At 47.2% G+C, this 14,065-nt stretch overlaps 1 protein-coding gene across 2 annotated transcripts in view; it reads right to left on the reverse strand.

Moving 5' to 3' along the window:
- Nucleotides 1-7,685: 7,685 nt before the first annotated feature.
- Nucleotides 7,686-14,065, reverse strand: part of COP1 (COP1 E3 ubiquitin ligase) — a 125,033-nt gene continuing 118,653 nt past the window's right edge. For both annotated transcript variants that reach the window (XM_082052638.1, XM_082052637.1), the window contains exons 19-20: nucleotides 10,312-10,356; nucleotides 7,686-8,019 (exon numbers count right to left, since the gene is read on the reverse strand). In XM_082052638.1, the coding sequence (XP_081908764.1) occupies nucleotides 8,002-8,019; nucleotides 10,312-10,356 (63 nt within the window). In that variant the 3' untranslated portion in view covers nucleotides 7,686-8,001. The remainder of the gene's footprint in view (nucleotides 8,020-10,311; nucleotides 10,357-14,065) is intronic.

A 14,065-nucleotide genomic window follows, 5' to 3' on the forward strand; every position in this document is an offset into this window, starting at 1 on the left:
GGCACCTCCTGGCTCTAAGCATTGGTCATGTCCAACCCTCTCCAGCCCCTCCTCAAGCACCCTTGGGAGAGCCCCAGGAGAAGACAGTCACCCATGGGGCAGCACCAAAGCTTTTTGCCACTGCTGGGGGAAAGCGGCTGCAAAGCCGAGACCCATCATTAGGTTTCAGGGCACCGCTGGCAGCAATTTCGCTGCTCCTCCCCAGCATCGCAAGTCACACCAGGGCTTTGCCTTCCTTTTTTTCTCCCCTTCCATGCCCCTGCTCAGAGCAGAAGGTTCAGCGGCCAGGCCACCCTTAGCTACTCAGAAATACTCCGGGGAAGGTGGCACCAATTTGATTTTTCTCCCTCTCTCCACCTGCCCGGCGTAAGTGATGCTGATGCTAACACTTCATCACCATTAAAGCATCATCACCGTGACGAGCCCTTGCTTTCTCATCCATCAGCAGTACCAGCCATGTAGCAAACATCTCCATCGCCAGAATAAATAGCCCTTAAAAGCGGAGGGCAAGAGACAAAGAGCCTCTTGGGGCTCAGAGCATTGGAGAAGCCCCCTGAAACCACCTTTCCAGAGCCCTTTCCTCAAAACCAGCCAGCCCTGCTGAAGCCAACAGCTTTGCATGACCCCAAGGAGAGGCTCTGCAGGATCACAGAAAGACCCCATGGTGAGGATGGTGACCACCAGAGGATGAGCAACTCATGCTGCAGGTGTGACCCTGTCCTGTCCCACCCCCCGTGAAACATGTGGGGCTGGGGAGGGAAAACACTCAGCAGCTCTGATTTGTCCTCAGGGGGCCTTATTTAAACAAGAAGTTTATCTTGATTACAGTGCTTAATGTGACTTGTCAAAATCCCCATAAAACCATTTAGGTGTTTAAGAGGGAAAACACGTTCCTCTCATCCTCCTGGACTGGAGCAGGAGCTGATCTGAAGTCCCAGCCCGGCTGCTCCTGTCACATCACCCGTGTCCCAGGTCAGAGGTACGTGCTGGGGGTGCTGCCTCCAGGGATGAGCCCTCACCCTCCAGCCCAGTGCCAGGGCTCAGCTACCCATAAAATATTTATTTATAAAGAGTTATTCCATATAGATTTATTTTACATAGAGTTAGTTAATTTACATTGAGTTAATTTAGATTGAGGGTTGTTTAGTTTTGGTTTAATTGTTATTAAGACAATTATTAAGAGCCAGAGGCTCTTCCTCAGTCCCACGGTGACTGAAAAACATCCTGAAGCGGGCATTGATCTGCGGAGCGCGACTTAGCGGGACGGGGGGTGTGAAGGGGGAGCAAAGCGGGGCCAACCCCTCGAAGTCATGAGAGCATCACGCTTCAGCTGGTGCCAGACGGGTGCCCGAGTTGGGGTGAAATGGGCCAAAGCCCAGCAGACCGCGATGGGCTGCGAATCCTAGGAGGGGGGGCACACAGGGCAACCTTGCCCAGGGCTGGGGGGAAGGTATCCCTGCATCCAAACCCTCTCCTCTGCTCTCCAGCTCTGAGCTTATTTCTAAGCCCTTTAAATTAAATGAGAAATAATGAGTTCATGTTGCTGGGGAAGAGCTGGGAGGGCTGCATCTGTTTTGTGCGATGTTAAGGAGCAGCTTAGGTCTGGGTGTTAGTGGAGAAGACATACCTGTGTGTCCCAGCTCGCCCAAAACAAGGAGGAGGAGAGGGCAGCATCAATTACAACCTATGTTCCCCCCCACTTTTCTCCTGTTCAGTATTTTCCACGTAGGAGATTAATGGGAACTCTTTGTCTTCCAACATGACTGTACCTTATGAATTCTCTGTCTCACCCTCATCCTTTAAATTATCCACATAATAAAATATGTATTCAGTGATTTCAGGTCATAATTTGATCTGCTTAGGGAAGAAAAGGAATGATGGAGAAGGGTTGCCGGCATGCTCTGCTCTCCTCCATTTATCTTTATTTATCATCTTTTTTCTTTTTTTCTTTTTTTTTTCCTAAAAACCTGTGTGCAGCCAAGTGGTGGAAATGCTGGTACCCATGTGTTGGTTCCTGGCAAAACAAGTGCCCCCCACCCAGCACCCCCAGCTTGGCATCACCTGTTGGCAGGTGATGTTTGGGGTGATCAAAGGGTTGAGCCATCCTAATCCCTGCCTTGTCCTTTCTACTTATGGGCTCATTTTTAACCATCTATAAAACGGGCACAAGTTTGCCCCCTGCAAACCCCAGATACGTGGCGGTTCCTGCAGAACTGTGGCTCTGGGGGGAACACGGGAAGCACCCGGGATGTGCCCAACCTGCTGGCAGCGGGGGGATGGCCTGGCCTTATCCCAAGGCAGAGATGCAGGGTTAAAGATCATCGAATCAGAAAATAGTTTGGGTTGGAAGAGACCTTCAAGGGTCATCTAGTCCAAGCCCTGCCATGAGCAGGATCCTTTGTCTTGTCTGTGGGGCAGCAGTGGAGCTCCCAGTTTCATTTTAATACCAGATTTTAAGTCTGAACATGGGTTTTAATTACTTTAATACACTCTTGTGACATCTAAAAGCCTGGTGCATGGCAATAGTGGCTCTAAAGGGCATTTTGCATTTTAAAAAACTCCAGGAACCCGTAATGCCCTGATGTCGCTGCAATTCCCACCGGAGCCATGCAGCTGCCCCACAGGGCCAGGAGGAGGAGGAAGGAGAGGGAGCCCAGCATAGAGCAGCCAGCGAGGGGACATCCCCAGCACCAGGGGACATCCCCAGCACTGTGTGTCCCAGACACAGAGCATCCCTGAGTCACCAGCCTCCTGCAAGAGTAAGTTAACAATTTTGGGGGGTTTTTGGCATCTTCTGCGTGGTTCGTAGGAGACCTTCCCCGCTTGGCTACGCCACACCAGCCATCGTGCCGAGAGCACGTTATGCTTGTTTGCAATAACAATTAGAATTTAAAATCCTTTTGTTTTGAGTGGACCTTGGAGCCATGTCCCCCAGGTGCCTATTTTCCCCATGGCTGTGAGATAGTCCAGCACCTTCACACATTGGTCCATCAGAGCCCAACACCCCACTTGTGGTTCTCTGCAGCCCCCCTGTGTCAGTCAACCCACTCTGGGGGGATCACAATGCTGAGGGGGTTAAAACAAGGTGACTTTTAAATGAACTTGTTTAATTTCTGCATTAAGAGCCCCTGAGGCTGCTCTCCTTGCCGACAAGGCTTCTGATGGGGAGGGGGATGACGGGAGGGTGGGCTGGAAAGGCACGTCGGCACTCGCTAGTTTGGGATTGTGGTGAGCTGGCACTGCTGGCTGGGTTTCAGCTGTCACAGGCTATTACTCACACCTCCTAAGGATGGCTTTTACTTTTTTTTTTTTCTCTGAAAGTCTCCAAATTATTTTCCTTAGCTGCCTGGAAGGATTTTAAGAGACCAAGTGACAGTCTGTTCCCCAGCACTCAGAGTGCCGGAGGCAGCGGAGAGATTTCAGGGTTAGAGATGCTCGTGGGGCTCACACCTCTCTGCTACTCACACAAGTCTCCAGGTGAAAGCCAGTCCCATTGCTCACCCCACATTTTGGGAGGCAAACAAGAGCATCAAGGTTGATCTCCCTGAACAGACAGGGGAAACAGTGATGTCTTTAAGATTTAAGGTGTGAAAGTTAAGCAGGAAAGACTTAAAACTGTTTTTTGGTAAGACCTACTGAGCTCCAATGGCTGGTTAGCATGTGGAGCAGGGGAAGAAGTCCAGCTTTAACCCAACCAACCATTCAAATTAATTTACAAAGATGATAAAGACTTAAAATACCTAAATACTGGCTTGTTGTTGAACAGAGATAAGGATGAGAAGACCCTCACTTCCAGAACCCATTTGCAGCTCACTTTGAGAGCAAAACTAAAGCAAACCATGGAGTGATGATCCCCAGGAGGCTTTGGGCTACAGGTGCCTCTCCATAAGATGGAAAACGTGGACTCTGGTCCTTCAACCACAGATGTTGCTACAATTCACAGCTTTACATGGTCACAAGCACGGCTTCCCGCTAGCCAAACCCCTCGGCTCCACAACATTTAAAGCAGGTGAGAGTCCCCAAGCTCCTACAGATGCTTTGTAACAACCCTACACTCATGACCATCTACAAGAAAGATGGAACAGACTTTGTAGTGGGACCTGTTGCGATAGGACATGGGCTGATGGTTTTAAACTAAAAGACAGGAGATTTAGACTATAAGGACAATGAGGGTGGTAAAACCCTGGCCCAGGTTGCCCAGAGAGGTGGTGGATGCCCCATCCCTGGAGACATCCCAGACCAGGCTGGACGGGGCTCTGAGCAACCTGAGCTGGTGAAGATGTCCCTGCTCATGGCAGGGTGGCACTGGGGGAGCTTTGAAAGTCCCTTCAACCCAAACTATTCTGTGATTCTATGACCAAGCACTGCTGAGAGGAAGGCAAACCCCTCCTGGAGAGCAAGCGAGGAGCATCTTGTGAGGTCAGCCTCAAGAAAAAGAGTGTTTGCGGGCAGTGGCTGTAATTTCCCCTATTAAGTCTGCTGGACACTGGGGTTAGCACCGCTGCCTGCGCACGTGCATGCTGCCGACACACAAGATCATTTTTTCAGGGCTCCGCTTAACCCCTGGACCGCTGCAGGTCCTTGCTGGGTATTTTTGACCTCCGAAAAGCAGTGAGAAAGGAAAGAGGGCTTCTGAGCAAGGAAGCAGTTAGATTTGCCTTTCCAATTATCCACTGCTGTCATTATGACCTTCTATAGTTGAACAAAATTATCCTAAACAAACAAGGCTTCAGCGCTCGGGTCGAACGCCGGCATCAGCAGCTGCCTGCACTCGCTGCTGAAGAGCCCTGACATATTGATATTAATTTAAATTTCCCCTTGACCATCATTTTCGATTCCCTCCAGCACTGAATTTCTTTTTAGCACTGAGGCATGCTCCTCCTACTCTTCTATTAAATGCTTTAAAATTAATTAAAGAGGCTGGCTGGCCAGGCAGGGTTTTAAATTCCCTTTCTCAAAGAAAATTTGACTCACCCAACACCTCTCACAGGGACACGAGCACTGGAGGCAAAACTGTTCCGGGGCAGCCTCCAGCCAAAGGCTTGGTAACCCTGTTCTTTCAAAAGAAGAAAATGAGAATAAAGACTCCAAGTGCCCACCACCTGCGATTAATTTTTGCAAGGAGAGCGGTTAAGCGCTGGAACAAGTTTCCCAGAGGGACTTATGGAACCAGAATCCTTGCTTGGTTGAGTTGTGAACATCTCCAAGCCCTGGAGCAACCTCATCCCACTTCAAGTCAAGCCCTGCTCTGGGCTGGGGGTTGGAACAGAGGCGTCCAGAGGTCTCTCCCAAAACTCAATCACTCCCCGACTCACTGAAAACCTTCACTGAGGAGGTGACTAATTAAAATAAAATGAAAAACTGACCAAATGCTTTGAAAAAAAAAAACCCAAAAAACAAACAAACAAACAAAAAAAATTACAGCAAATAATTATATGCGACTTAATATGTCAACTGCAAAGAGTTACCTGAAGGAAAGAAAATTAAGGGGATTAAAATAAGGAGCGTATCATTTGTGACAAAGAGACAAAGACAAAAAATGCCATCAACTCGTGTTTATGAGCCGCTGTGTTTCTAATTAGGGCCAGACACCAAATTTGCATTTTATCTTGATTGAAACAGAATGAAAAATGAAAAAATAAAGGCGGCCAATGTTAAACTGTTTTCCCTGGTTAATTTAAGGAGTAACCTTACAGCATTCAAAATAGCTGTTTGTTTTTTTTTTTCTTCTAAGATCTCAGCTTCATCAGAGCGATTTCAATTTAAAACACAGAGGTTCTTCAAGTGGGGGGAGAGAAGGAATGAGGTCACCTGCCAAGCAGGGGCTGTGTGGCATGGAAACGGGGTACAACAGCAGCAGTTTGCAAAATAGATCAGTAAGTGTTGATAAACAAGCCAGAGACTGAGGGGAAACCCATGCCTGGAACCAAAAGAGGACGACACCTTTGAAAGTGGCTGGCTGGGAAGGATGCTCCACACAGCCCAACACAGTCAACCAGCACCAAATTATCTTAAGATACAGCAAAAAAACGAGTCTCAGAGGGATGTTTTCTTCCACCACAGTGGCTCATATGATGGAGACCTGCAGATCGCACCTTGGAGCAGGACACAGGCCAGTGCGCTCTCTTCTCTCTCTCTCCTCCCCACCAGCAGGCCAGGAACCACAGAAAAAAACCCAGAAGCCAGCATCCACACCTCTCGGAGCTGAGCGTCGTGTTTTCTCCCCACTGGACAAGACTCTTTAGAAGCCAACAGCAGTTCCAGTGTGTCCCACACCCTTTAAGGTGAGAGCCACAGCTGGTGGTTGAAGGAACATCTAAACCCCCTGTGTTCCCACTGGAAACAGGCACCTGTGTTGAGTGAGGGCACAACCTGCCTCAACACTGCTGTGAGGCTCCATCCCTGCTCCTTTGTTTGTACCCCCAGGAGCATCCTCAGTTTTGTTTTCTTTTCTGTCCTGTGACTAAGGAATGTCAAAAGACCTCACAACCCTTCCAGGAAGATCAGAATCAGGCTTTTAACACCTGGAAGACATGAGACACCTTTTGCACGCCACCATCAGTTACCACTCCTTGATGAGTAGCCCAAAACTGCAGCAGGGCTTTGCTTTGCCAACACAGGGAGCAAAGTCCCTGCAGCCTCAGAGACGCAAGGGACATGTGTACTGCAATGAATGAACGTGGAAAGATTCTGTTTGCAAACCAAAAACACCTCCCACAGGTATCACCACAGACATCGCACCTTTGCCAGCCGCAGCCAGGACGAGATGCTACACCCACCGATTCCATTTCCAAGCCGAACAGGTTCTGGCAGCAACACCAACAGCTCAGCACAACTGCTGCTCGTGGCACCTGTCTGCACCTTCTTCCCCTCCCTGCCAACAAAGCAACAACGACTCTTCGCATCATGGTTTATTCCCCCTCCGTATGTACAATTAAGTGTATGCATGACCATTAAAAATAAGGCTACTTATATCATGGCTCTGAAACAAGTTACAAACCAACTCCATCCCCTCTCTTATGACAAGATTTCAATCATTTGGCTTCCACGGCGTGCAGAGAGGGGCAAATGCAACCAGACCACATGGGCAATGAAGTGGTGCAGGGCTTTGGTAACTGGATCTAGAAGCTTCCTCCTCTAAGCTGAGATAGTCAAACACAGCCAGGTCAGCGGGAGGGAGATCGTTATCCCACAGCGTCTTGGTGAGGTCAAGTCCAGGTCCCAGGCAACCGCAGGTCACCTCATCTCAGCACGGCGCATCTCAGGACGTTGCTGGTGGCAGCAGAGGGACAGGGTGACACAGACAGGAGGACAACTTCACCCTCCCTGTCGGGCACAGTGAGAGGAGGAAGGGGAAGCTACCTTTCTCTTCTTGATGACCACAGGACTTCAGTCTCCAGCGGTGTCAACCTGTGCGACATTTCTCAATATTTAACACATCTAAAAAAATAATAATTAATAAATCAAAGGAACAACAGAACCATATCACTATGGGTTCTCAAAGAGAATTGCTTGCATGTCCAGGTAAGGCTTAGAGACCTTCTTTTTTTGACAGGGATGAAGAACAGTCCAGATGAAAGTAACTGGAGATGTGCAACTGAGGACAGCCCTGTGTGTTGCTGTAAGCTCCCTTCCCAAGTAAATCTGTTCCCATATGCAACAAGAGAGAATCTTCCAGCTTCAGCTTGTGGCTCAATAAATTTTATTATTCCTTTTTGTTTTTATTTAAAAGAATTTGTTTTCCTATCATAAAAATTAGACAACCATACCACCACCAGCAGCAGCAAAGTCTGTGGAGTTAATGTTGATGGTAGACAGTTCACTGGTGTTTCCAGTGTCTCAAAATGTCCTACAAAGTTCATAAATGGAAAAAAACCCAAACATGATGGTTTTGGGGAGGAACATCAAGGTGGTTTCGGTTTCTTGTCCCACTGAGGATCCCAGATGAATACTGTAGCATATCAGCAGGACCAAGTACCTCATGCCTTGAACGAAAACCCTTCATACCAGCTCCAGTACCTGATTAGTAGGGAAGACAAGACATTTAGAATAGGAATTTATTACATTCATTATCTCCTACATCAGCAAATAGATCACTAGGACAGGACTGACCCTTCCATCTCCATCCCTTACCCTTTATTTACCAGCACAAAATAATACCACGCAAATGGGATAAGCCCTTGGCAAGGATCCTGATTTTGATGCCTGCTTGTGCTAAGATAAATTACAGCGTGAAGCAAAAATATCCACAGTTGCCCCATTTCCACTCATCCCAATCAACCAGCTCTTGGAAATCAGAGATTTTGTCCTCTCAACCCTCTGTGCCGACACTTATTTCCCTTGTCGATGCTAAGATGGTGCGGCAGCCTCTGAAGTCAAAGTCTTGAAACAGCAGAAAAGTGACTGTGAGGGCTGTCACAGCCTGTATTAACCTGGTTGGGTTTTACTGGGAAAAGATCTAGAGACTTAACCCATAGGTACTGTCTGGCACAACGTTTACCCCCAGACTGGAGTGACTTTGTGCAAACCCAGTCCTATCCCAGACCGTCCCACCTTCCCCGCCAAAGGCACATGGAAATACTGGAGTTCTGACAGCCCTGGCTGTTTGCACGTTTCTCCGTCTATCTTCTCTCATTAACAAGTAAAGTGCATGAGCAAAACCTCTCCTCTCTAATCACTCTCCTCTTGCTGCTGGATTCACTTCAAGATATCAAAAGCATCTGTGCATTTTGCCTGTTTTACTAAGAAGGAAGTGACCAAAGGAATGAACAATCAGTTACAAAGACTGCTAAATAAATCGCCTACGAATGAGAGGCTGCAGCATCACACACTGCAAGAGCCAGAGTAACCAGGCTGCCAGTGGCCTAAAAAGGAGGAAAAGAATAAATCGTGACATTCTAACACAAACCATTTGGGTCTCCCCCCATTCCTGCTTTGTGATTTTTCTAGGACTGTTCAGACCAGCAACTCTGGTCTGGCTCCATAGAGCTGCTATTGTAACAGGGATATGAAGAAAAATCCAGATGAGGACCTCAGCGTCATGAGAGTAACAATCCAGCGTGTAACTTTGCAAACAGCAAGTAAAACGCTTTATCAGCAGCTGCAGAAAGCTGCCAGGGCTCCGGGCTACAAGCTTGCAGCATTAACCACCAAGCCTCAAAAGCACAGTGGAGGTCAACACTGCTGTGTATAGGGAAGACATCAGATCTGGGCTTCTCCAGAGGATCATCATCAGCTTTGTACCAGTTTGGGTACTGGTTTTGCTTGGCTGTCTAACAGACATGTAAAAAAGAGGAGTCTTCTCCAGATTACTTGACATTTCATGGATTGAAGAGACACTCTGGAAGGCTGAGGGGTTACATCCTCACCCTCTACAACTATCTGAAAGGAGGTTGTAGCAGGGAGGGTGTTAGTATCTCCTCCCAAGTAATAAGTAATAGGATGAGAGGAAATGGCCTCAAATTGTGTCAGGGGAGGTTTAGATTGGATATCAGGAAACACTTCTTGCCAGAAAAGGTTGTCAGGCATTGGAACAGGCTGCCCAGGGCAGTGGTGGAGTCACCATCCCTCACGAGTTGAACAGGTGCAGAGATGAGATTCTCAGGGACATGGGGCAGTGCCAGGTTTGGGTTAATAGTTGGACTCTATGATCCTGAGGGTCTCTTCCAACCAAAATGATTCTGTGATGCTGTATTACTTGACATTTTGTGTATTGAGCAGATACCCTGGAAGACTTTTAATTCAGGTGCTGAATCCCCAGCAAAATGTTGGCTTCTCAGTGCAAGGAGACTGCTGCTGCTTTCACAAACCCCTGTGCTGGCAGCTGTTGTCTGCTACAGCCAGGCAAAGCAAGGGAGCATCCCTGCTCCTTTCAAACACTGCTGCAGCCAGCTGCACACCAGGAGCTCAGCTCTGGGCTCTGCTGCACCCACCTGGGCAGCAGCCGGTGGAAGACAGGCTGTGGTTAACACTGGTGAGACAACACACAGCCTCCGCTGCCACAAAAACCAGCATGACGCTTGTGCCAGTCTCTCCGTGCCACCGGGACCCCGAGGAGTGACAAGGGACAAGCAGTAGCTGGATGGCCGCCAGCAGCTTTTCCACACCTTGCTTTAACTCTTGTTTCATTGCCGGCGCGCTGTCTGCTCGCTCCGCCATGTACCAGAGGCAAATACATCATTTAAATTACAAACTTCTACAGTTGAGATGACCTCCTCTAATGGTTTCTCCTGGCTGTACAGTTTCTCTGACCTTGCTCTTTACTAACAACAGATTCAAGTGTTTAAATAGGAGATGCATGAAATAACTTACCTTAATTGTACCCTGACTGTTAGCAGCAATCAGCACATTGGACTCCTGGAAAAAAAGGAAGAGGTAGTATTACAATCTGCCATTACTTTTAAATTTTTTTTTATGGAAGAAGCAGTAGAGAATAAAAGAAGTTGTTTTTATCTTAAACATGAAAAGTATATCTTATTTCAAAGAAACTTCCCATTTTCAAGATGCTTTCAAGGCTAAAAGTCTTTTTATAAAGTTATATTACCTTGAAGAATTAGAAAGCAATAATCCTTAGTGCTTGTACAGAGCTTTAAATCTCCAAAGCAATTTACAAACATGAATTAATCCTCACAGCCTCCCTGTGAAGTGGGCAAATAATAATAATCATTTTCATCTTTTGGCAGCATCCGGACAAAGGTCTCCAGTGCCCTAACTAAACCAACTAATCACCATGACAAAACCTCTCCAGTTCCAAGGCCGCACAACCTCTCCCACAGCCGAGAGGTTTCAGACAAGTAAAACAAAGAGAAGAGATGAGAGAGCAATAGCAGATACACCCAGCGTGGAAGAGAAGATAAACAGGGAGGGCTCCAGCTCCGCTTTATTCAGAAAGGCGGCATCTATTTACCTCCTGCCAATTGATGGAGTTGCCTTTGGAGACATCCTGCTTGTCTGCAAATTAACGGTCTGCTGCATCAGTCGGGCAACCCTCGGGCAAGAACTGGGTGCCAGCCGCAGACACGAGACAGGCTCTGCCCTTCCAACTGCGAGCAGGGAGTGCAGAGGCACCCCCCAAACCAAGATAATTCAGAGAAAAAACCAAAGGAACATTAAGATGCCAATAAAACTAAAGCACCAAAGCGCTAGGGCATTGGCAACAGCCCTGGAGATGCCGAGGTTGAACCGTTGCTCCCAGACCCGCATCCCAGTAATTGTAGCCAAACCGCTGTCGCTAACTGTTTTCTCTAAAGACATCTGATATCTTCTCCCAGACACATCCTTCAATTTCTCTTGCTGCTGCTATCCATCCCCAGACAAACTTGCCGTAATTATCCCATGCTTAGCACATGCATTTTTAATAAACTCAGTGACTAGCATACACCCCGCTCCAAAGGGAGCGGAGACCCAGCCCGACCCAGCCCTGACAGGGTCGCATGTCACCTTGCCATGAGCTTTGGGACTTTGCTTTGAAGCTGGTGATTGTGCAAAGGGAGAAAAAAAAATCCTTTTCAATGCAAAACCCCACTTTTATCAGGTAAGAGTAGCCTTGTGGTGGACCACTGGGCTAATTGTTATAGATAGATTTGTTCACCCTGGTACATCCATTAGGGGATTAGTTAAGACTCCTGATATTATCTCACCAATGATCCTCCAAAGTCAAAGCTCCTGAAAAGAAAGTATATCCTCAAAGGAAGCATATAGTCCAATTTCCATTAATTTGGTGGCTAAAAGAGTCTAATCCTGTGAACTGCCCAGCTTCTGCTTAACAGCATTAGAATCAAAGCCCATGGTGGGAAGAATGAGATATAAATGTGATCTGGGGACTAAAACAGAGGCTGGGACGCCCAATAGGATTTCAGAGGCGAGGGAAAGACAGCAGCAGCTATCTGGTGTGCAATGCCAGAGGCTTGAACCCCTGAGTACAGATCATCCAGGGTTTGAACGATTCCTGTTTGTACTGTGAGTGACTGGTAATTCATCCTGCTGCCTCAGTCTACTGGGGTACCACTGTAAATGAACTCGGCTTCGATGAACAGTTTTACCTGCTAAATAAAATAAAAACGCCAGAGGGTAATATACTCTCACTCCCTTGTTCATCGGAAGTCACTGGTGTTTTATTTTTATTTATTTTTTTTTAACAGGGTCTGAGCTAATCACCGCTCCACTGCTTTCATCCACAACCATGAGATGCAAACAGGAGCAGACAGCAGCAAAATTAGCACCAAATCTGTCATTGAACAAACAGTGACTTGCTTGTTAAGGCTCTCTGGCACTGCTTCCCCGGGAACACAGCTAAGTAACTTGTTTTTAATCCTCTAAAGAAACAATTCTCTTCTTTTTATGTTGCCTATAAAACAGCCAATGTATTCAACATGTTAAACAGCCAAGTGAGTCGTGAAGTTGCTTCGATCTGTAGGTCTGTAACTGGTCACAATCATGTGCATGCTGAACCAGTCCTTTTGCCAGGACATGTGTGGAGGGAGTCCCCACGTCCTCAAAAGGCCACCACCATGGCCACCAAACTGGCACAATACCTATTTCCCCTACAGCACCACCACAAGCATCTATATATCTCAGGCATGAAAACCAGGGTATCACTATCCGTTGCGGTCGCGTGTTCTACTTTAACATCATCACCTGATGTTTCTATGCAGGTGAAGAAGGTTGAAAGGCTGACCTTTTCCTCATCCTGCCCCCCAATTCATTGTCTGCAGGAGCCAGAAACCCCCACAGCAGAGGCAAAGGGGATATTGGAGATCCAGCCCAATTGAACAGTTCTGCTATGAACAAATTAGTTATTGAAATGACTCTATGTAAGCATTTCCTTCTAGAGGTGGTCAGCACCTATAGCCCTTCTTGACATGAAGGTCTGCTGCCTTTGATAAAACAAGACTGAAGAAAAAAATGAACAAACACAACAAAAATCAAGAGATAAGGGTTTACTGTCTGGCAAGCAACAGCATTTTGTTCCACACGGCTGCTAATCTCAAGTATTACTGCACCTCGGTGGAAAGCTGCCGACTGTGTAACCGGATGAAATGAGGCAACCTCTCCTCTGCACATCACAGCAGATAAGGAGCCATCGGTGGAGATGTGGTGTCCCCTACGACGAGATAACGTGGCACCTCAACAAGCCAGAGACAGCTTAAATTGACAGGAAACAGCTCAAGAGTTTTGGTCCTGTTAAGTCAACTGAAAAGAGCAAGGCTCTGGGGATGCCAAAGTATGCATCTTCTTATTTCTTGGCATTACATACAAATGTAGAAAGAGTCACTGACAAATGTAGGTGCATCTAGGTCTCAGTCAAGATTGTGCAGGTCCAGAGCAGCTCTAACATGCTCCAGGCCTCTGCTAAGACTTACCAACAGCCTTCCACATGTGCCAACTTTTTCCTCGATGTCAGAGATGGTATTATGTGAAGCCTGAAGGACAGTTCCTTGACATTGGGAAGGACTTGACTCCACCACAAATCTTTGTTATTGCCTACAGACTGGACACGTATCCACACAGAAAGTAGGTATTATGCAAAATGAAGTTGTAAATCAGTCCTGAGAGCAAAGACAGACCAGAGAGAAGCACCTCTGTCCTGAACCTCGCACATCCCTATCTCCTGGACGTGGCACTGGATGAACGTGACTGTTCCAAGAGCATTCGCCCTTGGGATTTGAAAGGACTTTCATTGATTGCACCAAAAGAAGAAATTTCTGCAGCACATTCTTGATGGCAAAGAAAAAACAAAATCAAATTTAGGACCTTCCTGAGTAGATGAGCTACCTGCTACATTCATCATTCAAAGGAATTATTCACCCGGTGACAGCTGGGTTTTGAAGCACACTGATTTCCTTCCTGCCTAGATGAGCCCTGTATTTGGATGGCCCTGGGGAAGTAATTTGTACAGAGAAGGAAGGGAGGAGAAGGCAAGTCTGGCTGACTGCTGGTATTCATGCAAGAACAGTCGGCACTAAGAGAATCAGAAATGCTCTGGACATTTCACAGAGATTGAGGAAACTCAGCGGAACAACTGAAAATTGTCGGAGCCGCTTCACTACAACAGAGAGTAAAAGAC

This window comes from Streptopelia decaocto, assembly GCF_964273445.1.
Source record: "Streptopelia decaocto genome assembly, chromosome: 5".
Taxonomy (NCBI): domain Eukaryota; kingdom Metazoa; phylum Chordata; class Aves; order Columbiformes; family Columbidae; genus Streptopelia; species Streptopelia decaocto.